This window comes from Peromyscus maniculatus, chromosome 10, assembly GCF_049852395.1.
Source record: "Peromyscus maniculatus bairdii isolate BWxNUB_F1_BW_parent chromosome 10, HU_Pman_BW_mat_3.1, whole genome shotgun sequence".
Taxonomy (NCBI): Eukaryota; Metazoa; Chordata; class Mammalia; order Rodentia; family Cricetidae; genus Peromyscus; species Peromyscus maniculatus.
In genome coordinates, this window is record NC_134861.1 from 7,697,639 (window position 1) to 7,723,069 (window position 25,431).

Genomic DNA, 25,431 nt, shown 5'->3' on the forward strand with positions numbered 1-25,431 from the left:
AGTTAGGCAGGACATATGCATGGGGTCTGGGACAGAATTTTTGAGGCAAGACAAACAGTATGTGCAAAGATAAAGGAACTGACATGCTCTAGGGTCTTTAGCTTGCACAAGGGAGTGAGAGGCGCATCTTGGAAAGGCAAATGGGGACGATTCAGATCTTCTTCATCATTGAAGGATTTTAAACTTTATTTTAAATTTCTGGAAAATTTTTAGGCATAAAGAGTAACATGACCAGACTTCGGTTTCTGAAAGAATGTTGTGTGGAAAGTGGGCAGGATTGTAAGAGAAGAGGAGGAAATTATATAGTTCCTTTTTATAAAAATTATTTTAATAAATATGCTTATTTTAAAGAATTCAAATTTATCATAAAATATAAAGTACCAAGAATTTCATAATTAGTAATATCATGTTCTTCAACAGAACATCTTCCTAGGGCTCTAGCTACTCAAAACTTGTTTTTACTTAAACTCCTTTTTTTTTTTTTAAAGAAACAGGGTCTTGTCACAAGCCTGGATGGCCTCAATCATGATCTTTCTGCCTCAATTTCCCATTTAACTACTTAATTATATATACTCCCTGCAATAAGATCATATGAGAAAAGTTATAAAATACTAACAATCACAAACAATGTAAATACTGTTTAAAAGTCCATCAGGCATGTCCAACCTTTTGATACTGTGAAATGACATTGTCATCTACAAGGTTCACATTGAAAAACCATGTAACTGAATCACAAAAAAACAAACAAACAAACAAACCACAAAAGTCTCATGTTTTGTTTACAATTTTTCATTGGACCACATTCATAGTTATCCTGTGTCACATGGTCCACAGGCTGTGGATTGGACACATCTGTATCTAAGGTTGTGTCTATTCTTTTCTTAAATTTTTAAGACTTATTTACTTATTTATGTGTATAGGTGTCTTGTCTAGGCAGCATGTGCACGCAGTGCCCACAGAGGCCATAAGAGGGTGCCAGATCCCCTGGAACTAGTTACAGATGCTAGCGAACTGGGTGCTGGGCTTGAACCCTGGTCCTCTGGAAGAGCAGCCAATATTCTTAACTGTTGAGTCAACTCTCCAGGCCCAGTTTGTGTTTTGATGTTCCTAGGACAGTTCAACTACTGTTCTCTATTATTAACTCATTCAATATTCTTTTAATTTAAAAGTTTCATTTACTATTGTATGTGTGTGTAAAATGCAAGTGTTTAGGGGTACACATTCCATAGCATGTAAGAATCAGAGGACAACTTTGTGGAGTCAACTTTTACATATGTTCTAAGGATCAGTAGGTCCCAGGCTTGTGTGACAAGTACCTTTATCTGCTGAACCATCTTGCCTGCCTCTAACTCGTTCAATTTCAAAATAACTCTTAAGAGGTAGGTTCTGTTATATCACTTTTCTTTTTCCTTGAGACAGGGTTTCTCTGTGTAGCTTTGGGGTTATATCACATTTGTGTTGATAAATTAAATTACTCTAGTAGATTGTCTGTCCAAAGTCACAAAGATGTAACTAACAAAATTGGGATTCACCTCAGATTGACTGCAGAATGCTGATCTTTTTTATTATTTTTAAGCTGATTTTTATGTGCATGAATATTTTGCCTGCATGCATGTATGTGCACCATGTGTGTGACTGTTAGAGTTCCTGGAATTAGATGGATGGTTATGAATCACCACGTGGGTGCTGGGAATTGGACCCTGGTCCTCTGCAAGAGCAACAAGTGCTCATAGGAGTCATCTCTCCAGCCCGAGAATGCCCCCTTACATTGTACTGCCTCTGGATGATGAACACCCAGGAAATGTTGCTAATGAATTGTTAAATCTTGTGATGATCCTCAAACCCTTCTCAACTCTTCCAAGTGCTTAGTGGCTTTAAAGATCAACAGTCATTTCTTCTTAAGCTAGAGATACAGCTTGAGGACACAGCACTAGACTAGGATGTGTGAAGCTGTCCTGCACTCATCTCCAGCAATTCTTTCTTTGAAAGATTGCCCTTGAATCTCTGCCGGGTGGAACCCCTCCTTTGTTATGCTTTCCTGCTGCACAGATTCTCCACCTTTCCTTTGGATATACAGTTAGGAGTAGTACTGTTCCTCATGCTGTGATAGGGTGATGTCAAAATATCTCTGTATTTTTAAGTATCAAACTGACATGGAAAACATCAAGTCCAATATAACAAAAGTATTGACCCATCAGAAAGGGTGCAAACCTAGCTCTAGAGCTGGGTTCCTAAGAACAACTTTTAGAGTCTTTAATTTGTGGCCTTTATGGAAGTCTAGGGAGCTCTCAAAAGAAACTCCGGTGGGATAAGGGGAAAGGTGTTGGGAGGAATTCACAAGGACTCTAAAAAGCAATTTCCCATTGATACAGAAGTGCTGTCAACAGTTTAGCAACAGGTATAGCTGGGCCAGTGTGTAACTGCCAATCATCAGCCCTCATATGAGCACCACTCACCTTCTGCCATGGTCTATAAACCCTTCCCTTCCCTGTTTTATCTTTGTATCCCTCTGTCCCCTGGGTCAGCATGGAATAAATCGGGAATAATAACTGTTCACTCAAGAGAAGGAATATATGACTACACTAAATAATTGAATAAAAGCTTAGTCCCATCAACATTTCTTAAATGGGAGCTGGAGTAAAGACACAGGGAAAGTAAAGGGAGCACAATGGCAGCAATGTCATTTATATGCATCTGATCTCTTCACGCAGGCCTAGAGCCTGTATTTTTCACACTCTTCCTGTCTAGGGAAGCAGGAGAGAGCATATGCACATAAAATTTGACCTGTATTTTCAAAAAAAATCAGTTACACACATGAGTTATAGTTACCAAAATAAAACAGTAAAAATTCATCATTTAACTATGTTTTCCTTACCCATCTGCAAACTGAATTACCACTATTATGAACATGTTCAATGTGCTAACTACCAGATTCTTGTCTTCCCTAACCCACATCCTGTGGATCTTGTCCAATGACTTCAGAGGAAACTGTGGTTAAAAAAGATATGAGTATAGAAAAGAGGAGAATGAAGCTTTCGTTTCTAATTGATGTTAAGGGAGACATCAGTGTGACAACAAAGACAAAAGAAAACTGACTGGTGAATACAAAGGTGGGCACTGTTACACTGTTAAACACTACACAATAAAAATCTAAACTTTTTTAAAAGGTAAAAGGTGAATCTTTAATCCTGATGTAAATTGTAAAACATTCTTACGTATCTCTTTTCCAAAGCATCAAAACAACCTTGAATCCTGTTAAGAAATAAATATCCAATGTCACTTTGGACCACGTGAACAGCCAAAAATAAACCCAAGTATATAATTAGTTTACACTTCTATTTTTTTTTTTTTTTTTGGGTTTTTCGAGACAGGGTTTCTCTGTGTAGCTTTGCGCCTTTCCTGGAGCTCACTTGGTAGCCCAGGCTGGCCTCGAACTCACAGAGATCCGCCTGCCTCTGCCTCCCGAGTGCTGGGATTAAAGGCGTGCGCCACCAACGCCCGGCTACACTTCTATTTTGAAGTATATAAATTAACAATCATTTTATGTTTTCTGTTTAATCACCTTTTAAAACTCCCAACATCTTTCCATATATTTATGGAGTGTTATAAAAACACACATGCAGTTCTGAAGCGCAGAGTGTGTTTTCTCTTCCCCTCACCACAGTGTTAGTACAGATATGCATATGATGAACAATCAAATGTAGAATCTCTAGACAAGCCCATTTTCTTCTAAAACAGAATCGATAGTTTAAAATAACACTGAATAGTTGCTACAATTTCCAGGAAAGAGGACTAAGAAAAGTGGTTTAAGGAAATGATTTTACAAAATAAAGTTTTACGGGTTATTTCAGTCATGACAAAAATGTTGTTTAAATTTTACAAAATTTACTTACCATTTAATAATATGTAATGACCCAGGACACTTTTTGTCTTCCCGGAGAATTTTTAAACTGAGGTCTAAAAATATAGAAACACAACTGTTTGTACTGAAAAATCCATGTCAAATAGAGCATTTCTTGCATTTTCTTTCTTTTGTTTTTTTTTTGGGGGGGGAGGTGGGGGTTCGAGACAGGGTTTCTCTTTGTAGCCCTGGCTGTCATCGAACTAGCTCTGTAGACCAGGCTAGCCTTGAACTCACAGAGACCCACTTGCCTCTGCCTCCTGAATGCTGGGATTAAAGGTGTTCATCACCACCACCTGGTGCATTTTTAAACTTCTAAACACCTACTTTAAAAATAAATTCTGTTGATAATTATCTTAGTCCTAATTTTGGAGGCAGTTTGGCAGACTTCCTATTCTACAGTGTAACCCAGCTGGGTTTATTGCAAAGTTGGTTTCTATTACTTCTTTGTTTCCTTCTAAGTAATCTAAGGTGTCACTGAGATCATCTCAAGTGACAATTTAAACATAGTCCCAATTTAATTCTTTATTATTTCTTTACCTCTCAATGAAAAAAAAATTAAACACAAATGTATAAATTATTCTCAAAAATTTCCATGTGAAATCTAACTACTTCTCTATATTAGGGAAGAAAAGGAAGACATTACAATTTTGGGTTGAAATCAGTATAAAATCATTGACTCATGTATGATTTAATAGGAACGTCTTGAATTTTGAAATATTCATTAATTTATGAATTAATGTGCCACACTGCATGTGTAACCGTTACAAGACAACTTAGAGGAGTCTCTCCTACGCTGTGTGGGTCTCAGGGATTGAACTCATATCTTCTTTGGCAGCAAGTACCTTTCTACCTGCTGAGCCATCTCACCAGCTCTCAGACCAGAGTCTTTCATCTTTTCATATTGTTTTCTGATGTTAAAGTTAACATCACTTCCACTATTGTTGGGGGATATGAAAATTATTCTAATTTGACAAATACTTAGAGATTATTAAAAAGTAGAGTACCATATAAATATGGCATGCTGTGAACAATCTTTCTCTACACTGAGTAAGTATTACTCTGTGGTTAATAAAGAGCTACCTGCTCAATAGCTGGGCAAGCAGAAATTAGGCAGGACTTGCAGACAAAGAGTGCAGGGAAGAAGGAGGGCAGAGAGAAGCAAGATGAACATGCCGTGCTGAAAAAAGGTACCACCACATGGTAGAGCACAGTTAAGAAATATGGGTTAAGTTGAAAGCTAGTTAGTAACAAGCCTAAGCTATACGCTGAGCATTTATAATTAATAAGTCTCTGTGTGCTTATTTGGGAGCTGACCAGCAGTTCCAACGAAAAACTCCATCTACAACTGAACATTTTTGTGACATGTCACTTTAAATACAAATACACTGAGGGAGACTGACTTCTACTATTAACATTCTACTATTAACAGTCACAAAAAAAAATGAAACTATGAGCAATGGTTTTCCCACCATGCCTATGGTAGTATGAGCCAATGTTCCTAGAAAGAAGGTGTGCTTTATAAGGCTGACTGATTAAAACTTCAATGATTGTGGAAAGGTTGGAAAGTTGAAGGGCCAGAGCCTAACTAAATATCTTGTGCTATCTCTAGTCCCCTTAATAGCCATTTATTGCCTAACCTCAGTTTATGAGCTAATGCCCTTGGGTATATTAGGTGAGTCTTTTTGGAATATACCAACAGACTCTCTAGCTTACACTAACACAAAAGCTGAAAATGTCAGCAGACAGCACCTGAGGCTGACAGCAGAGATTTCCCCACTTTGCTACACCCCCTACCACCAAGGTGTTTGAAACTGTCTTGATTTGACTTTCTTTCTTCTGTTACTAAGAGAACTTCATGAAACTACTTCCACACTGGAACATGGATTTGGGGTTGGCAGCAACCTAAATCTGTGTTATTCACATTTGGCTCTAGAATAAACTATCTCTTTACTTTTTGAGGTAAGACCTGTGTTTTTTATGTCAGCAGTAGTAATGACATAACAAGCATTTAATTTACCAAAGCATGTCTTCTTTTATAATTCTATGTTCCAAACAGGAGGGGAAACTAATTATATGCTACCTGTAAACACATTAAATCTTATAGATCTATCCCATAAGTTAAAAGAAGTCATTAACACAAAGAAAGGTGCCATGATTACAAGTACCATGTTTATGTGTTTATAGCAAACACACATTTCACTGATGTTCATTTGGAGAATCAATATTGCTTAAGAAAATAACACTGAAATGAAGCCATGGTATATTATTAAATATAAACATGAGAAATTTCCAATTAGATTAGGAAAAATAGCATTTTAAAAGGAAATGTGTGGTTCTCTATATTTATTTCCCAAATGATAGTTCCCATTTTAGTGATTAATCAACAAAACTTAAAACAAAGCTCTTTAAAATTTTATTTTATTTTTAGGCGCAAAGCTACACAAGAGAAACCCTGTCTCGAAAAACAAAAACAAAAAAAAAAAAAAAAAAAAATTTTATTTTATTTTTATTATGTGTATGGATGTCTTGCCTGCATGTATGTCTGTGCACTCTGTGTGTCTGGTGCCTAGAGAAGCCAGAAAAGAGTGCTGCATCCCCTGGAACTAGAGTTAAAGATGGTTGTGACGCACCATGTAGGTGCTAGAAATTGAACCGGCTTCTCTGGAAGAGCAGTCAGGGCTTTTCACTATGGAGCTGGCTCTCCAGCCTCACTGGTTTGTGCTACAGCACATGGAGAGGAAGGAGGACAACTCCGAGAGCGGTTTTCTCCTTCCACTATGTGGGTTCTGGAAACTGGACTCAGGTTACCAGGCTTGATGGCAAACACCTTTACTGGCTGAGCCATCTTGCTAGTTTTTTGTTTTGTTTTGACTTGGGTTTTTGTTTTTGTTTTGTTCGTTTGTTTTCCCAAGATAGCTCTGGCTGTCCCATAATTCACTTTGTAGACCAGGCTGGCCTAGAACTTACAGAGATCCGCCTGCCTCCGGAGTGCTGGGATTAAACGTGTAACCCACCTTGCCTAGCTTGATTTGGCATTTTAAGACAGGGACATATTATGTTGCCCTGGCTGGGCTACAATTCTCTACATCAACCAGTCTGGAGTTGAACTCAGAGCTCTTCCTGCCTATCCCTGGGTACTGGGATTAAAGATATACACCACCACATGTGATCCACAACTCAACTTTTCAAACAAATCATAAGATTTTGAAAAACTGAAGAGCCTCTGGTACAATTTCTTCTAAGGAGCCAGAAAGACCTGAGATCACTCCTGGGAAAACCATAATGAAAGGGCAGAACTGACTAAAACTGGTCCTCTGACCTACATGGCCACACATGTCTATGCATTAAACACACACACACACACACACACACACACACACACACACACACACACACTAAAAACAATAAAATGAAGAGGCAGGACTGGCTATTGTAAAAAGAACAGAACTGATTAAAATAACTGTCTAAATATCCATGCTAATCAACAAATGGATTTGCCTCTCCCAGGCATATTTATATGTTAATAGGGAGAAGTTTCTCACCTGACTCCTTTGAACTTCCTCAAGGTCAAAATGTATACCTCAAAGAACAAATTCAACTGAGGCACAAAATAATGTAAATCTTCAGCATTTAGACAGACTTTTGTTCTGGCTTTTATAGGGATAGTGTACAATTACTAGACTTAGCTCTACAAGTTTCTTTTTTCATTTGATAACTAGCTGGAAGTGAATGGCTCCTATAAATAAAACCAATACACATAGCAAAATTAAAATGGAAAATGGATTAGTAAATTGATCCTGAAGAACATGCCCCTGAGTTAGAATTAATGCACTCTGTGAAAGGGGGAAGGTTTCCTCCTGCTAAGTAGCAAAGGGACACTAGCCAAAGCAATCATTTAACTCAACTTTACCATCTAAATGGCGATCTCTGTAAGAGCTCTCTGGAAACAGGCCCCTCAAATATGTTATGCATGAGATAGAAGTAGCAAAAAGTTTCTTCACCATTACCAGTGACTCATGCTCATTAGTGATTTGGGATGGGAAAATTGTGCTCTGAAAGAAAAAAAATAGATGAAAAAAAAATCAGTATTCATGAATATATTCAGCTCACCAACATTTACCACAGAAGGATGGAAAGACTTTTTAAGACTTCAAATCTAATACATTTATTGGTAATCAAAAGAAAACAGGGCTCTGGATACTGTGTTAAAACAGATCTTCACACAAGCAAGGTAGAACAGAAAGGCAGGCAATTACTCAAGTAATTAAGGATTAAAACAATTTATTTCAACGACCCACTGATCTGAGGCAAAACTGGAAGTCTAATTATATAACCTCATTCCTCTCTTCACACTCGCCTCAGACTTCTCTGGAATCTGAATCTTACTCTGTTTGTTTCCACTGCTCTCTCCAAAGTCACTATGCACATCTGTCCCACCACTGCTTCTCATCCCTCACCAATACGTACCTTCTCTGCAGCGTTTGACACTGGATCCAGATTTCTCCCTCAAGTTGTCTTAACACTATTTTGTTTTGTTGTTTTGGCAGAACTGGGAATCAAACCACAGGACCTTGTTCTGTGTTGAGCAAAAACCTCAGTTACTGCACTAAACTCCTACCTCCTAACACCATTTCAGCTTTCATCCATCCCTACACACCTGACTCCCACCCCAATGCATGAGTCCTCTTTGTTTGAACAAGGTTTCACTGTGTAGTCCCGGCCCATCCTGGAACTCACTCTGTAGACCAGGCTGACCTCCAACTCACAGAAATCCTCCTGTCTCTACCTCCAAAGTGCTGGGATTGAAGGGTGCACTACCACGCCCGGTCCATTTCTTTCTTTCTTTTTTTTTTAACCAGTTGTCCTCCCCTGGAGTCTGTTTTCAATCCTTTTCTCTATTCTTAGTTCTCTTGGATAATCTTGTTTATCCTCACAGCTTCAGTTTATAGCCTATAGAGAAGACTTCAATTTCCAACTTATGTTCTCTGCCTACACTTCTAATAGCTGGGCAGCTGTTCCTATACTACTTTGTAGACCCCGAAATTCAGTTATCTCTGCCACCCTACTTAAAGAATGGTCCCCAGTTTCAATCCTAGACAAGTAAATTATCATCTATTCCAGTTACCACACTAGCAACTTCATTCACCTGTGGCTTTTCTATCATGTGCCATATCTAAACATCAAACTGTCTCTTTTTATAAATAATTTTTAAAAGCATGAAAAGAAGTAAGAAAAGTTCTCTGTGTGCTATGTGTATGCTCCTGTGTGTGTAGGTACACAAATGTGTGGGTATACAACCATGTATGTAGACATGTAAGTGGCCACCAAAGGCAACCCTTAAGCTATTATGAATCAGGTGCTATCACTTTGTTTTTTGAGACAGGGTCTTTCAACTGCCCTGGATTGACTAATTAGGTTACTGCCTGGCCAGCAAGCACCAGGGATCTCCTCCACCTCCCCAGTGCTGGGACTACAAGTGCGCACAATGCCTGAGATCAAACTCAGGTCCTCCTGCTTGCAGAACGTACAGTTCACGGCTCTGGTGGCTTGAGAGTGGCTTGAGGGTAGACTGGTAAGAGGGGGGCAGCATGATGAAGAGGTTAAGGGCACAGACTCGGCATCCCACCAGCCAGGTTCAAATCTTATTCTTTTACTCTCATGACTTAGGGTTGGGCAGAGGTCAGCGACCTTTTCTAGTAGATGCCCAGACAGTGACTATTCTAGGTTTTGCAGTTCATTCTGCCACTGTAATATGAAAGAAGACACAGACATCATAAACAGGTAAATGTGTTACAGTAAAACTCCTTTGCTAATAAATTGTTGCAGGTACCTGATTCTGCATTACTCCATCTCTCTAGTACCTCAGTGCCTTCATCTGTAAATAGGGGTAACAGTCAGACCTACTTTACTGAGGACTAAATAGGCGAAAGTCTATAAAATGCTTCTATGGCCCCTAGTTCAATCATTATTGGTTTTTTTGGTTTGTGCCTGGGTGCATGTGTGTTGTTTCACTTGTTATGTAAACAATATTACTCTGTTAATTTGTAAAACATCAATTACAAAGCAAGTTCCAGGATAGCCAGCGCTATACAAAGAAATCCTGTCTGGGAAAAAAATAGTAAAAGAAGAAAACCAGAAGAGTACATATGTACTCTAATGGCATTTACAGGCCAGGTGGAGAGAGAGAAAAGTTTTTTACTAACAGAGCACAGACTGGGTGTCAGATTAATGGAGAGACACCAGAGGCTGTGCATGCAAGACAGAAGCAGTGGTTACCTGAGTAGGAAAGCTGTGGCCAAGGGAAACTCAGCTGAGCCCTACAAACAAGTGGCGAAGAAGAGGAACTGTTCCTAGTACAGGCAAGAGGGCTGGAGTGTTGGGACACAGCAGGGCATGACTGTCTGATCAGTAGAAGCGCTGCTGAGAGGTTAAGAAGGGTAGCTATGAGAGACTCAAACAGAAGTCAGTGCACAGCACATCTAGGACACCATACTAAAGGAGCTGTATTTAATCTTTAAAGCAAGAGGAAAACCAGGAAAGTTTGATAATAATTTTCCTCTTTAATTAAATATTTGTGGGGTTTTTTATTCTGTCTCCGGGACTACCAGAAATATTTCAGAGGAGTGCTGAGCCCTGCCAAGATTATGAACAACAAAGTACTACTCCTATAAAGCTCACAAAGTTCTTTTTAAGACCAAGTCATCCTTAGAAGTTTTTGTTGAAAGCAAGTCTCCAAATGATAAACTGTATTTGGTTAAGTCAGGAAAATTCCAAAATGTAGTGACAGATAAGCTTTCCCTTGTTACTGGAATGAGACTACACTGATGTAGTCAGAACCTTAGAAATAAACAGGCTAGAATTTCTCTTTCCAGGCCAGCAAGATGGTTCCTGTGTAAGGACACCAAGCCTGATGGCCTTAGCTCCATCCCTAGGACCCACCAAGTGAAAAGAAATCCACCGATGCAAGCCGGCAACTGACCTATGCAAGCACACACGGCACATTGCTCACCCTCCATACTCAATTTCTTAGTTAGGGTTTCTACTTCTGTGATGAAACACCATGACCAAATCCAACATGGGGAGAAAAGGGTTTATTTGGATTATGTTTCCACATCACTGCTCATCACTGAAGGAAGAAGTCAGGATAGGAACTCAAGCAGGGCAGGAACCTGGAAGCAGGAGTTGATGCAGGGTCATAGAGGGGTGATGCTTACTAGCTCAGCCTGCTTTCCTTTTTTGTTTTGTTTTGTTTTGTTTGTTTGTTTATTTGTTTTTGGTTTTTCAAGACAAGGTTTCTCTGTGTAGCTTTACGCCTTTCCTGGAACTCATTATGTAGCCCAGGCTGGCCTCAAACTCACAGAGATCCGCCTGCCTCTGCCTCCCGATTGCTGGGATTAAAGGCGTGCGCCACCACCGCCCTCAGCCTGCTTTCTTATAGAACCTCCCCCATCAAACACTCATTAAGAAAATGCCCACTAATTAAGGCCTGCCTACAACCCAATTTTATAGATACGGCTGCTTTTTTTCTCCTCCTTTCTTCTTCCCTGCATCCTCCTCCTCCTCTGTTTTGTTTTTTTGAGGTAGAATTTTGCTGTGTAGCCCTGGCTGTCCTGGAACTTACTCTGTAGACCAGGCTGGTCTTGAACTCAGCGATCCACCTAGCTCTGTCTCCAGAGTGCTAGGATTAAAGGTGTGAGCTACCACTGCCACCACTGCCACCACCGCCACCACCCAGCTAGAGGCATTTTCTTGAGGCTCCTTACTCTCTGATGATTCTAACTTGTGACAAGTTGACATAATAGCCAGCACACCAGGCACACATATAAATAAGCATGTATACAGACACATAATAAATAAATCTAATTAATAAATTAATTAATACAATAAAACCTTTTTTTCCACCTTTCTCTTTTCTCATTGTGGTGGTTTGAATGAGATCGCCCCCATAGGCTCATATGTTTGAAATCTTTGTCCCCAGTTGAAGGAATTGCATCACTGAGGGTGGTCTGTGAGGTTTCAAAAGCCTATGGCCATTCCCAGTTAAAGTACATCTCTCTCTCTCTCTCTCTCTCTCTCTCTCTCTCTCTCTCTCTCTCTCTCTCTCTCTCTCTGTCTTGTGCTTATGGATCAGGATGTACGCTCTCAGCTACTGCTCCAGTTCCATGCCTGCCTACCTGTTGACATGCTCCAAGCCATGACGGTCACTGACTCACACTCTGAAACTCTAAGCCCCTGCTACAACACTCTTCCTTCTATAAGCTGCCTTGGTCATGGTATCTTATCATGGTAACAGAAAAGTAACAAAGACATTCATTAAAGTCAATTTAATCTAATTTGGGGAAGCTTTGCACAGTATTTTTAATTGGAAAGACTTTAGAACTCATTTAAGTCAATGTACTCAAGACACAGACACTAAAGGGAAATCTAGAAAGATAAGTGATTTGCCAGATCATAAAGCTAACAAGTTACAAGTGTCCTTTCACTATATTATACAGTTCAACTGCTGAACTTCTAATAATTCTAATAAAGTTACTTAGAGGTAGTTGCAACCCACAAACACCTTCAGTTTTGAAAAAGAACTTCCAAAAAGTGTAGACATATGGGTGCACACAGAGACAGACAACACACACACCACACACACACACACACACACACACACACTGTCCTAGAACATCTTCTGGACATTCTAGATATGATTTTGCCATATGTAAGAATGTATCTTCTGGAGAGATGGCTCTAGAGGTTAAGAGCACTGGCTGCTCTTCCAGAGGTCCTGAGTTCAATTCCCAGCAACCACATGGTGGCTCACAACCATCTGTAATGAGATCTGGTGCCCTCTTCTGGTCTGAAGGGATATGTGCAAGCAGAAGCAGAACATTGTATACATAATAAATAAATCTTTAAAAAAAAAAAAGGGGGGGGGGGCTGGAGGGCTGGAGAGATGGCTCAGTGGTTAAGAGCACCGACTGCTCTTCCAGAGGACCTGAGTTCGATTCCCAGCAACCACATGGTGGCTCACAACCATCTGTGATGAGATCTGTCGCCCTCTTCTGTATACATAATACATAAATAAATCTTTAAAAAAAAAAAAAGAATGTATCTTCTTTAGTAGTCTATATAATGACAATGAGTTATCACTTTATGTTTTTGTCAAATAACATTATATTCAATTATTTTAAAGGTATTTAAATTTTTCTTTTTGAGGCCAGGAATGGTTATTCACACCTGTAATCCAGCAGAAGTACTGTAAGCTCATGGCCAACCTGAACTACATAGTGAGCTTGGACTGTGTACTTCTAAAAAGTAGAAAGAAAATTTGGGTTTTGAACCTGTAGATCCTGAGAAGTTAGGGTTTCCTTGAGTTACTGGGTAATAGCTGACATGGAATACATGTAATAACTCACTAAAAACATTCCAGAATGGCAAGGCAATACATGAATAACTAACTCATTTGTAAAGCTAAATAACTTGGAAGTATAAAGACATTAAATACAGGTACTAAAAGGCCATTCATAGTAACAAAGATCCATGACTGGAAAAGCCTCTGCAGTTTTGCTACTCCAGGGTTTTTCTCCTTAGCTCACCTAGTCTAATAGTTTAAATGTTACTGGTGATATTTTTCTAAATATCTAATATATGGACATACCATAGCTTGAAATAGAAGGCATTTTCACGTTTTGGTAGTAAAGCACACTGCTGCTGACAATTTAACTGTTGTATGACCTTGAGCTGGTTACTACTTTTCCAAGCTTTAGTTTTTTCTTTTTTTCTCTTCTCTTTTTTCTTTCTTTCTTTCCTTTTCTTTCTTTTCTTTTCTTTTTTTTTTTAAGACAGGGTTTCTCTGTGTAGCCCTGGCTGTCCTGGAACTCACTCTGTAGATGAGGCTGGCCTCAAACTCAGAGATCCACCTGCCTCTGCCTCCTGAGCACTGGGATAAAAGGTGTATGCCACCACCGCCCTGCTCAGTTTCTTCCTTATTGAGAGGTTTAATTGAAATAATAACATAATGCCCTTGGCACAGTGCCTGGCACATAGTTAAGTGCTGAATAAATATTGACTTCTGTGGTTATTATCAGTTTGTATTATTAGATAACAAAACTGCACTGTCACTTGAAATTTGCTGGGAAAAATAGTTCATGTAACCCAAACAAAGGTAAGGTTGAAGCAAAAAGTCAATTTGTTAATTTACGGTGAGAAAAATGCCTGCCATGCTGACTGCAGTTCACACACCCGGGTCAACGTTTCCCCCAGGAGGAGCACACACTTAGGAAACTAGATGAGATCAGGTGTTGGCTTGGGAGTACGCTGAAACAAAGCAGAAAGATGACTGCCTGCTTTATGCCTGATTCCTCCTTCAACGTCAAACTTTTCTCTCTCTCTCTGCTATAATTTAATACTCCTAAAACAAGTACTGTACTCACTCTTCTAATCAAACTAACCTTCTGACCTGGCACTGACTGAATAAAGCATCAATTCTTTAGCCTGGCTTTTAAGATCCAAATTAATCTGTCCCCCAATTTCCTATTCCATTTTGTTTTCTTCTGCTGGCCAACATGAGGGTTTTACTTCAGAAAAAGCAGTTTTCCCTAAAAATGCCATGCTTATTTCTTATTCTGAGCCAAGGCATAGGCTAGGTTTCCTCATGAAATTCTCTCTCCTCTATGAGCTTTTTCATCATTTCAGAGTATACAAAAATCCCTAAATTGCTAGTTTGAATTATTGTATTCTTTTGTGGTTTGCGAGGTGAAGACAGCATCTCAAACTAGCTTAAGGTGAGCTGGAACTCAGTATGTAGCAAAGCTGGTCTCAGGCTTGTAACAATTCTCCTGGCCTCAGCCTCTCACTCTTTTTCACATATATGTAACTATTTATACATATATGTATATTAGCTTAATTACCATAAATCATATTTTTCTTAGATTATAAACTTCTAAGAATATAATTTGTATTTTCTCATAAAACTACACATTGTTACATATATTATATATTGAACCTAAATAAATAAATGATGAATTAATGACTATTCTGGGATATGCTGAACTAGCCTGGGTAAATCCAGCAAGGTTTCCTGGCCTGACATACTGTAGCCTGTTGTGTCTGAATCGTAAATGCCCCCCAAAGTTGAAGACATGGTCATCAACCTGTTGTACTATTGAGAGATGGTAGAACTTTTAGGCAATAGAATCTAATGGGATGACATCAGATTGTCAAGTGTGTCTCCTCTCACCCCCACTCCTATTCCTGGCCACCATGGTGTGCCACTTTGCTCTACTGTATTTTTGCCCAGTGGGTCCCCATGATGTTCACTTTGATACTGAGTCAAAAACAATAGAATCAACTTCTGAAACTGTGAGCCAAAATAAATGCTTCTTCCTCTTAAGTTTATTATCTCCTATGTTGTCACCACACAGGAAGTGACTAACACATTCTCCCCCAGATTCTTAGCATCAAAGCTTCTCTCAGTGCTCTCTTTAGTTCTGAAAATTACATCACAAGTTTCCTAATTGCTTCAGGAAGTAGATGTCTAACAAAGGACCATTCTCTTTAAGCAGCTCTTTGTTTCTGATTTCCTTTACTCTAGTAAACACAAAACAAGCACCCAGTAAGTAACTCAGTAATTGGTCTTAATTTTCCAAACATCCCCAGTCCATCAGGCATTAAAACATAGACATACTTTCTCAGAGTATTATGTGCCAGTTAACTGATAAAACTGCTGCTAAGGAAATTTCAAATTAAGTAACTCACTAAATGGTCATTGATTTTCTTTGAACTCTTGACAAATACCTTAGATGCCTTTAGTGTTCTGGTGTCTCGGGAGAGCTGAGCAGTGGTCATCATGAGACTGAGTCAGGGTTCTCTCAACAGTTCTAACCTGTTAAAAAATTCATTAGAGATTTGGCCTGACATAATACTTCCTTATCTTGTCTTTCCAAAGATAGAACTGAATTCTAAAGTCAAAACTTAAAGTCAAGTAAGGTTAAGTATAGACTATTTCCCACACTGTCCTGTTTCATGAGAAATTTGCCAAGGTCAATTTTGAAAACACAAAGGGAGAATGAAGCTAAAATAGTTCCACCTGGCCCTATCAAAAATTATAAAAATTAATCTGAATTATAAAAATTCTTATTTTGAATTTTCCCAATGAGAACTATATAAATTAACGGTAATTTTTGGCAAGTAATCTTAACAACCATGTAAGTTTTCACTACAAGCTTCTTCTAAATCTGGTATAAAGTCTTTGTATTAATTTTTCAACCACCCAAAAAAACTGTAAGATCTATTCATTCATAAACACATTCTCAGAAGAAAAGAAAGTTGTAAGTCCCCTAAAGACTCAACAATTTATCTCATTCCCTTAACTGTCCTTGGATATAGCTGGGCTCAAAAACATTTCTTAGATTACCTTCTGATTTGTTTACAAACTCAAAACCGATTCAAAAAAGGAAAAGGGTAAGTGTTAGCAAAGAGGCGGAGAATTAAACCCTTATGCACCTCTGGCTCAGTTGTAAAGCAGCCCAGTCACTGTGGAAAACAGTATGAAGTTTCTCAAATTCTTAAACACATCACCTAGTCTCCAGCATTACCGCTTCTAAGCATATAGTCTAAAGAAATAAACAAGGACATATAAACAAGCATATAGTCTAAAGAAATAAACAAGGACATATAAACAAGCATATAGTCTAAAGAAATAAACAAGGACATATAAACAAGCATATAGTCTAAAGAAATAAACAAGGACATATAAACAAGCATATAGTCTAAAGAAATAAACAAGGACATATAAACAAGCATATAGTCTAAAGAAATAAACAAGGACATATAAACAAGCATATAGTCTAAAGAAATAAACAAGGACGGGAAGAAGCAGGGAGGGCCTCAAACACTTGTACATCAATTCTCATAGCAGCATTCTTCATCACAGTCAAAGGTGGAAACCATCCAAAAGTCTGTCAATAGACAAATGGACAGCCAGGTCCAGCTACACTGGGAGCTAAGGCAAGGCAATCATCTGAGCCCAGGAGTTTGAGGTCAGCCTGGACAATGTAGCAAGTTCTCATCTTAAAAAGCGGGGGTGGTTGGTGAATGGATAAACAAAAATATGATATATACATATATAAGGGCTACTCAATCTTTAGAAAAGGATGAAATTTTGATAGCATGCCACAATGTAAATGAACCTCTGCAAGCACAAGACTATGTTTTCAAAAAAAAAAAAAGCAAAGCAAAGTAGAGAAAAACAAATATATGCTCTCACATATGAATACCTACAATAAATTAGGCAAACATATGCAGATAAAAAGTAGAACAGAGGTTATCAGGGCTGGGGTGGGGATAGGAGGAATGGAGTTCAATAGAGTTTCTATTCACTATGATGAAATGTTTTGGAGATGGTAAATGGTTGGCATCTGTCACATAACAGTGAGCATTACTAGATTATACATTGAGAATGGCTGACATGATTAGTTTAACATTATGCATAATAGATCACAATTAAAAAGTTGACAGAGTTGGGGGGAACCCAAAATTATACTCAAAGACTAAATTACCTTTTTAAAAAGTTTTAAAAGTTATGTACTAAAAGTATACTTTTCACCTTTTTTGCTTCAGTGGAATTTTTTTAAAGTAAATCTTCCATTTTCTTTCTGAAGGCCTTAATGTTATTTCAATCGAGGTCTTATTTGTAATATCCATTTAAAGAAATTCCACCTGGCTCACCCAGGGCAATCTGTTACCTGTTACATTAGCAACTAAGGCAAGATTCTGGAAGATTTTTGCAAGAGGTTAGAAATATTTAAGACAGTGCCACAAGGTGGTGATAGAGACTATAAGCAGATACCACTGAATTTCTCTTAAATTATTTCTTCAAAACAGCACTAGGGGACACTATTACAATGTTTTTATATAGACTGAAATTGACCTAATGGTTCCTGAGTGTTCTTAAATGCAGTCTTCTTTTGTTGTCTTCCGAATGTAACTGTCAATCTGACCCAGCACATCCGTTGCCTCCCTTACATTTTAAGAAATGAGGAAGGCAGGCTTGAGGGATGCCTCGGCATTTTTAAGGGCAATGGCTGCTCTTTCAGAGGGCCAGGGTTCAATTCCTAGCACCCACATAGTGGCTCCCAACTGTCTATAATATCATGTATGCATACATGGAAACAGAGCACTCATACACATAAATAAACATCTTTTAAAAAAAGAAAGAAGGAAGGAAAAGAAAGGTAGGCACAGGGGCTTAAGTTCCAGTTCTAACTCAGTAAAATATAACCTCCTACAAGGGAAGCAGTAAATATGAGTAATAATATTTTTAATCACTTTCTATATTGGTAGGATTTTAGACAATTTATTTATGATTATAATATATTTCTCATGGCATGTCTAGAGAATCAAGACTAAAAACAGCCATCAGTTTATTAGATCACCATGTACTATTATGCACCTGTATTTTTAGAATATATGAATGGCCCAGATTAAATTAATATCCCTGAAAACCAATAATCCACGGCTACTGCATCTGAGAAAGAAAAACATTTTTATAAAACAAGTAAAATTAAATTTTATACAACACAAATGGATATATAAGAAAAAGTAACCAACAGTACAATCTAGCAGAAACAGACTCTGGACCCAGCGGTGATGGCACACTCCCTTAATCCCAGCACTTGGAAGGCAGAGGCAGGAGGATCTCAGTGAGTTCGAGGCCACCCTGGTCTACAGAGTGAGTTCCAGGACAGGCTCCAAAGCTACACAGAGGAACCCTGTCGAAAGATATATATATATATATATATATATATATATATATATATATATAGAGAGAGAGAGAGAGAGAGAGAGAGAGAGAGACAGAGAGAGAGAGACAGAGAGAGAGAGAGAGAGAGAGAGAGAGAGAGAGAGAGAACTAGTCTTTGGAATTAAGAAATCTGTGTTCAAATTTGGATTCTACTACCTAACAGTTGTATAACTCTGGTTAAATTAATTCCTCCACAGTCTGATTTCTTTTTTACAAACATAAACATAGATCCAACTTTTCAGGTCTTGTTCAGTGTACATCTGGAATAGTAACATAGTAACAAAGGACAGGAGTGAAACACATGGACATTCTAAAACAAAACTGCCTAAGATCCCATCTCAGTGTGCAAATCACTATGTAACCTTGGTCAAGATATATGCCTCAATTTCTCCATCTGCACAACAAAAAAAAATGTAACAGTGACTACCCCACAGCTATTTCAAGTTAAATTTATTAAATTAATATGCTACTTGGAACACTTTTTGACATATACTTCACTAAACGTAACAAAGCATGTTTGCTTTAAAAACAAAACAAAACACCTACTAGTCTAACGCATGCAGCAGTCTCCCTCGGGTGTTTCTCCAAACTCACAGTCCCCTCCCACTGTCCTCCCTCCAGTCTTTTCTCCTATTTTCTTTCCTTTTTTTTTTTTTTTTTTTTTTGGTTTTTCGAGACATGGTTTCTCTCTAGCTTTGGAGCCTGTCCTGAACTAGCTCTGTAGACCAGGCCGTCCTCGAACTCACAGAGATCCACCTGCCTCTGCCTCCTGAGTGCTGGGATTACAGGCGTGCGCCACCAGCGCCCGGCTCTCCTATTTTCTTCCTGCCATTTTGGTATTCCTCAAGCTTCTGTCCTAGTGTCTTTTATTACAAACAAATATACTCACATTATCTCAATTACTATTCCTATTCTAATAATTTTATGTGTACATTCCCAGCCCAGATCACTCTGGATTATTGACCTATAATTCTGTCCATTAGACAATCTGAAAATGTATGACTCAACTCTGCCTTCTTTCTTATTTCTTTGTTCAGTCAACTTAGTAGTTCTCAAATTTGTCAACTATTCACTTTCTCCACATTGTTGTCAATTTCTATTTGTTTAGCTCGGGGGAGGGGGATCTTCTTTTGTTGTTAGTTTTGATGCTACTACTCTTGTTGGGTTTTTTTTTTTATAATTTATTCAATTTTACTTAATGTGTATTGGTGTGAGGGTGTCAGATCCCCTGAAACTGGAGTTACAGACAGTTGTAAGCTGCCATGCGGGTCCTCTGGAAGAGCAGCCAGTGCTTTTAACCACTGAGCCATCTCTTCAGCCCCCACTGTTGTTTTGATAGGCTCTCACTACATGGCTCCAACTTCCTGGAACTTGCTATGTAGCCCAAACAGCCTTGAACTTGAGGTGATTCTGCTGCCTCCTTTTCTCAAGTGCTGGGATTACAAGTGTGGACCACTACACTGGGCCTGTCATCTCTCGATGGGATCAGCCTCATCCTCTGCCTGAATTACTCCAACCGCTCATCTACCTGACGCTGTACTCAGCCACCTCTGTTCTGTTTCATTCTGCATCCAGACTTTTCTAATTACAACCTTGATTACATACTATTTCCAAACTCAAGTATTTACATAGCTCTCCCACTACCCTCAGAAAAATTCTTTACCATGGTTAAGATCTGCCTGCTTCGTGCCTCCCTAACATCTTCAGTCATTTCCCTTGTATTTTTATGCACTAGCCATTTGTATATAGTTTGCCTCTTCTCTCCCTGGTTTTCAGGCTTTGGCAATCCTCTCCTGGTCAGAAACATCCTCTTCTACTTCAAAGTCTTATTTATCTACTGAAGATGGTTTAGTTTCTCGAGAAACAATGCCCTGATTTCCACAACCACCTCTGCCAAGTGCTTGGTATTTTTGAGGGTTTTTTTTTTGTTTGTTTGTTGGTTTGCTGGTTGGTTGGTTTGGTTTGGTTTTTTCAAGACAGGGTTTCTCTGTGTGTAGCCCTGGCAATCCTGAAACTCACTTTGTAGACCAGGCTGGCCTTGAACTCACAGAGATCCACCTGCCTTTGCTTCCCAAGTGCTAGGATTAAAGGCATGAGTCACCATAGCCCAGCTTTAAAGGTTTTTAAAAGTGCAATTCAAAGGGTTTGAGTGTATTTACCAAGTCATGTAACCATCAACACTATCTAATTAATCACCTCTAAAAAAAACCCCATGTCTGTTAGCAATCACTCCCATTCTTGGCTTCTATCAACCACTGGAAACCACTAATATACTTGTTCTGCTTTGGAGGCAGGGTTTTATCAAGTAACCTAGGCAGGCCTCAAACTCATGATCCTCCTGCCTCAGCCTCCTAAGTGCTGGGATTTCAATAATGTACTAACAATATACTTAGATTTTAACCTACTTTTCAATTCTATTGATTTGCATATTCTGGACGAAAGTTAAATCACATAATCTGTGATTTTTGTGTCTTATTTAGATGAATTTTTAATCCTTAGAATCACTACAGTTCAGAACAAAATAGGTGCTCGATATCTATTGACTCAATGAAGAAACACTATGGGAACAAAAAGTTTAGGTCTAAGTGGCTAGAGAGATGGCTCAGCAGTTAAGAGTGCTTATTGCACAGTCATGAGTTTAAATACTGTGGCCGCAAACTCACACAACTGCATGTTCTAACTCCAGATCCAAGGAGCCCTTATGCCCTCTTCCAGCTTCCACAGGCATCCAAACACATGTGTGCATAAACTCAGACACATGCACATATACACAAAATAAACATTTTAGAAAAAGAATCAATGTTCCAGAAAAAAATCATTAAAAAAATCATAAAGCTAGAGAACATCTATTTCAAATACCTATCTTTGTAGATTAGGAAACCAAGATCCCAAGAAGTCATTGGTTTACTCAGAGCCTAAAACACAAGAAGTTGGACACACAATGAAGGAGCACCACAACAGTGACTCCCCAAATGAAAGTCTCCTTTGGTTTCACTTTACGTACATGAAATACTATCAGTGCCTCCCTAGTTGTTGACTTACTGCCTTGTTTCTAAACATTGTAGCCTCTTCCTGAGGTTAGAAGGAGCTGATTTCAAAAAGGCAAAAAGACCCAAATGATTTTTTTTCAAAATAGACAAAATCCTTCTAATTATTGTTATTGCTGTTTCTCTCTCTTTGAACAGCTGTTTTATGGACGTCTCCTATTCAAGTACAACCCGATTAATTCTTGAGCACACAAGCCCAGAGATCATCCTCTCTCAGAGAATACCCCTGATGTGTTTTGATTCATTATCTGTGATAGTTTGGGTGAAAATGGCCACCACAGGCTCATATATTTAAAAGCTTGGTTCCCAGTTGATGGAACTCTTTGGGAAGGATCAGGAGGTGGGACCTTATTGGAGGAGGCTTGTCACTGGGGGTTGGGCTTTCTGAGGTTTCACATATCCACACCTTTCCCAGAACTTGCTCTCTTGCTGTCTCATGTGATCTGTTTCACTCTCTTGAACTCATTCTCTAGTCTTCCCTTTCCCTCTTCCCTTCCCTCCTCCTCCTTCCTTTCCTCCCCCTCCCTCTCCTCTTCCTTCTTCTCCCTCCCCTCCTCTTCCTTCCCTCCCTCTGCTCCCTCTCCTCACTCTTCCTCTCCCCACTCTACCTTGGGTTTGTAGATCAAGATGCACGTCTTGACTACTGCTTCAGTGTCATGCCTGCTGCAAGAAGGCTAGTTTCTTCAAAAATTGGTGCTGGAACAAGAGAACAACCACAGGAGGGAATGACAACAAGATGGAGGAACAGGACAAGGGTTCAACCTAAATCGCATGCCATATATGAATATAAATTAAATATGGATTGAAACATGAAACAGAGACTGGGGAGATGGCTCGTGGCATAGTGCTGTGCACTGTAATCTCAGCTGTGGGAGGCAGAGATCAAAGTGTATTTGGGGCTTGTTAGCCAGCCATTTTAGCCAACTAGGGGAGCCCCAGATTCAGTGAGAAAGCCTGTCTCAAAAGAATAAGGTAAAAGGGCTAAAGATATGGCTCAGTGGTTAAGAGCACTGACCGCTCCTCCAGAAGATCCAAGTTCAATTCCTAGAACCCACACGGCAGCTCACAACCATCTGTAACTCCAGACTCAGGGAATCTGATGCCACCTCTGGCCTCTGTAGGCACCAGGCCCCCACATGAAGGCAAACACCCATACAAGTTAAATAATAATAATAATACAAATAAAAACATTAAAAAAATAATAACAGCAGACATTGATATCTGACCTTCAAATGTACATCACATGCATTTCAAGGTGTGTGAAAACACACATGTGCAGAGAGGTGAAAGAAAGCAAAATGTGAAAACATAAAACAGTGAAAGGAACTGAAAATCAGAAAGAGACTCTGGTTTGCCCAAGTTCTCCCTGTGCTCAATCTTTTGCAGAGCTTGCTTCCATAAATTACTAGCCACCATTTTAACATATTCCATTTGTCCCTGATAATTCTGCTACTTCATGCTTACTCGGACTAAGTGGTCCCCACTATATTAACTGGGCATTTGTTCATGCTCTTTGCTTTTTAAAATATCCTTTTTCATGCTATTTCCATTATCCATTCATTCAACATTCACTGTGCAATTGCAATGTTCCAGGCAAAACACAGGATTACAAGAAGTAAAACATGGACCTTGCCCCAGGAGATTTATGATCTGATGAAGGGGAAATTAGCTTCTCATCCTAATGAAATCTAACACCCTTAGAAGAGCAAGGACCACACTCACACTTTGCTTTCACGGGATGAGCTGACGAGGTACTGCACAGTCCATTTAATGCTCACGTCATGTATGTGTAAATTTAACTCTAGATTCCAGTATGAGAGAAAACACAGTATTTATCTTCCTGAGTCTAGTTTATTTCACTTAGTCTCCAATTCAAAGAAGAGCTATTAAAAATGGTGGAAATTCAAGGTTTACCAGTCCATTTCTCCCTACCACACATCACCTCCTCTTGTTTTTAATGTGTGAAATCTTTTATTACCCAGGGTAGGAAACCGTGTTACCTGAGGCTTCCAAGTCCTCCTCCTCTGGGGCCACGACTATACTTCTCCTCAGAGGACTTTCAACGTCCACGAAATACTTCCAAATCAAAGCTCTCAAGTAAAAAGAACAACAGAGAAGTTGGAACATGAAAACCACAGAACCCCACCCGACCGCCTTCCTCCAGGGACCCCGGGTGCGGGCAGTGGAGGCTTCCGCCTCGGTCTTCACCTCGGCCTCCTTCACCTCGGCCTCCTCCTCAGCCTCCTTCACCTCAGCCTCCTTCACCTCGGCCTCCTTCTCCTCGGCCTCCTTCTCCTCGGCCTCCTTCTCCTCGGCCTCCTTCACCTCGGCCTACTTCTCCTCAGCCTTCACCTCAGCCTTCTCCTCAGCCTTCACCTCGGCCTCCTTCACCTCAGCCTCCTTCACCTCAGCCTTCTCCTCAGCCTTCTCCTCAGCCTCCTTCTCCTCAGCCTCCTTCACCTCAGCCTTCTCCTCAGCCTCCTTCTCCTCGGCCTCCTTCACCGCGGCCTCCTCCTTGGCCTTCACCTCAGCCAGTCGACGCCAACGGCTTTCCCTAGGAAAGCCCGCCCCTCGGGCTTATGAATAATCAATGAGGCCACAGGCGCCTCTTCAGGAACAGCTCCTCTCCAAGGCTTACCCGCATTGCTTGCCTTGCTCCGCCTCATGAATATGCAAAATAGGCCTGGGGACCGCCCACCCACCTCGGCTGTGGGCGGGGCCGCATTCTAGCGCCCTGAAAAGCACGTGGGGAGCTCCAGGAGGCCTCGAGGGACCGCGGGGAGGGCTGTGCGAGGGGGCGGGGCTTCTGCTGGGGACGCCCACCGAGGTGAGTCAGGGTGGGGCTGATGGCCGCCAGGACCCCTGACCAGCGGTCCCTGAGGTCGGAGGGCGGAGCTGGTGCCCCTAGCCAGGGCTTGGGAGCTTGGCAGTCCTGGAAGGTGTTTTTTCCGTCTTCCCTGGGACTCCACTGTGGTCTTCTTTACATTAGTGTTTAATTATGCGACTAAAACATGGCTGAATTAACCTCACTTCGCGCTTATCCTCACCGGAGGCTCCCCGATCCTTTCCTCTATGTGTACTATGAAGCTTTCCAGAGCTGTCTGAAGTTCCTTAAACCTCTGCGGTGGGATTTCCCAAGGCCACAAGTGAGTGAAATACTTGACATTTCTGATTTTATCCCCACGGGAAAGGAAAAAATTAGGTTATTGAGAACACGAGTTTAAAACATAATGAGTAAACCACCATCAGGGTTAAAATAGTCAGGATTTTTCTCACCTCAGCAGCAGTAAGTACCCCTCTCTCCAATCTTGACAATCAAAATGGTTTCTAGATTGCCAGCGGCCCCCTCAGGAGCAAAAATCACTTTCAATTCAGTTCTGCTTGGATCTTGTACTTTACAGAAATAACTTTTTGTTTTCTTTTTAAGTTCCAACCGCAGCCCTTTCCAGTCTCAAAATTAATTTGCTTCCTGGCTGGAACATTAGAGTGAGTCCTCTCCATGCTGGCTGTCTGTCTATCTTCGTTTGTCCTCTGTTGCTGTAATGCAGACATCATTACCAAAAGCAGCTCGGAGGAGGAAAAAGGTGTGCTCACCATACAGCTTACACTCCATCTTGAAGTGAAATCAGGAACTCGAGCAGAGCAGGAACCTGGAGGCAGGATAAGCAGAGTGCAGAGGGGAGCTGCTT

The 25,431-nt window shown here is 40.0% G+C and overlaps 1 protein-coding gene across 18 annotated transcripts in view; it reads right to left on the bottom strand.

Moving 5' to 3' along the window:
* The window catches only part of Hormad2 (HORMA domain containing 2), a 99,886-nt gene extending 75,401 nt beyond the window's left edge, over positions 1-24,485 (bottom strand). For 3 of the 18 annotated variants that reach the window (XR_006076404.2, XM_042285719.2, XM_042285713.2), the window contains exons 1-7: positions 23,951-24,485; positions 23,743-23,834; positions 22,351-22,438; positions 15,689-15,776; positions 7,815-7,956; positions 3,894-3,957; positions 3,216-3,252 (exon numbers count right to left, since the gene is read on the bottom strand). Coding sequence is in view for 16 of the 18 variants with exons in the window: in XM_042285719.2 (XP_042141653.1) it covers positions 3,216-3,252; positions 3,894-3,957; positions 7,815-7,956; positions 15,689-15,742 (297 nt within the window). In the remaining 2 variants the exon portion in view is untranslated. Of the gene's footprint in view, positions 1-3,215; positions 3,253-3,893; positions 3,958-7,814; positions 7,957-8,371; positions 8,481-9,734; positions 9,780-10,180; positions 10,325-15,688; positions 15,777-21,554; positions 21,611-22,350; positions 22,439-23,742; positions 23,835-23,950 lie in introns of those variants that run through there. The other 15 variants (XM_076547035.1, XM_042285722.2, XM_076547030.1 and 12 more) reach the window with 13 other exon arrangements.
* Between the last annotated feature and the right edge of the window lie 946 nt (positions 24,486-25,431).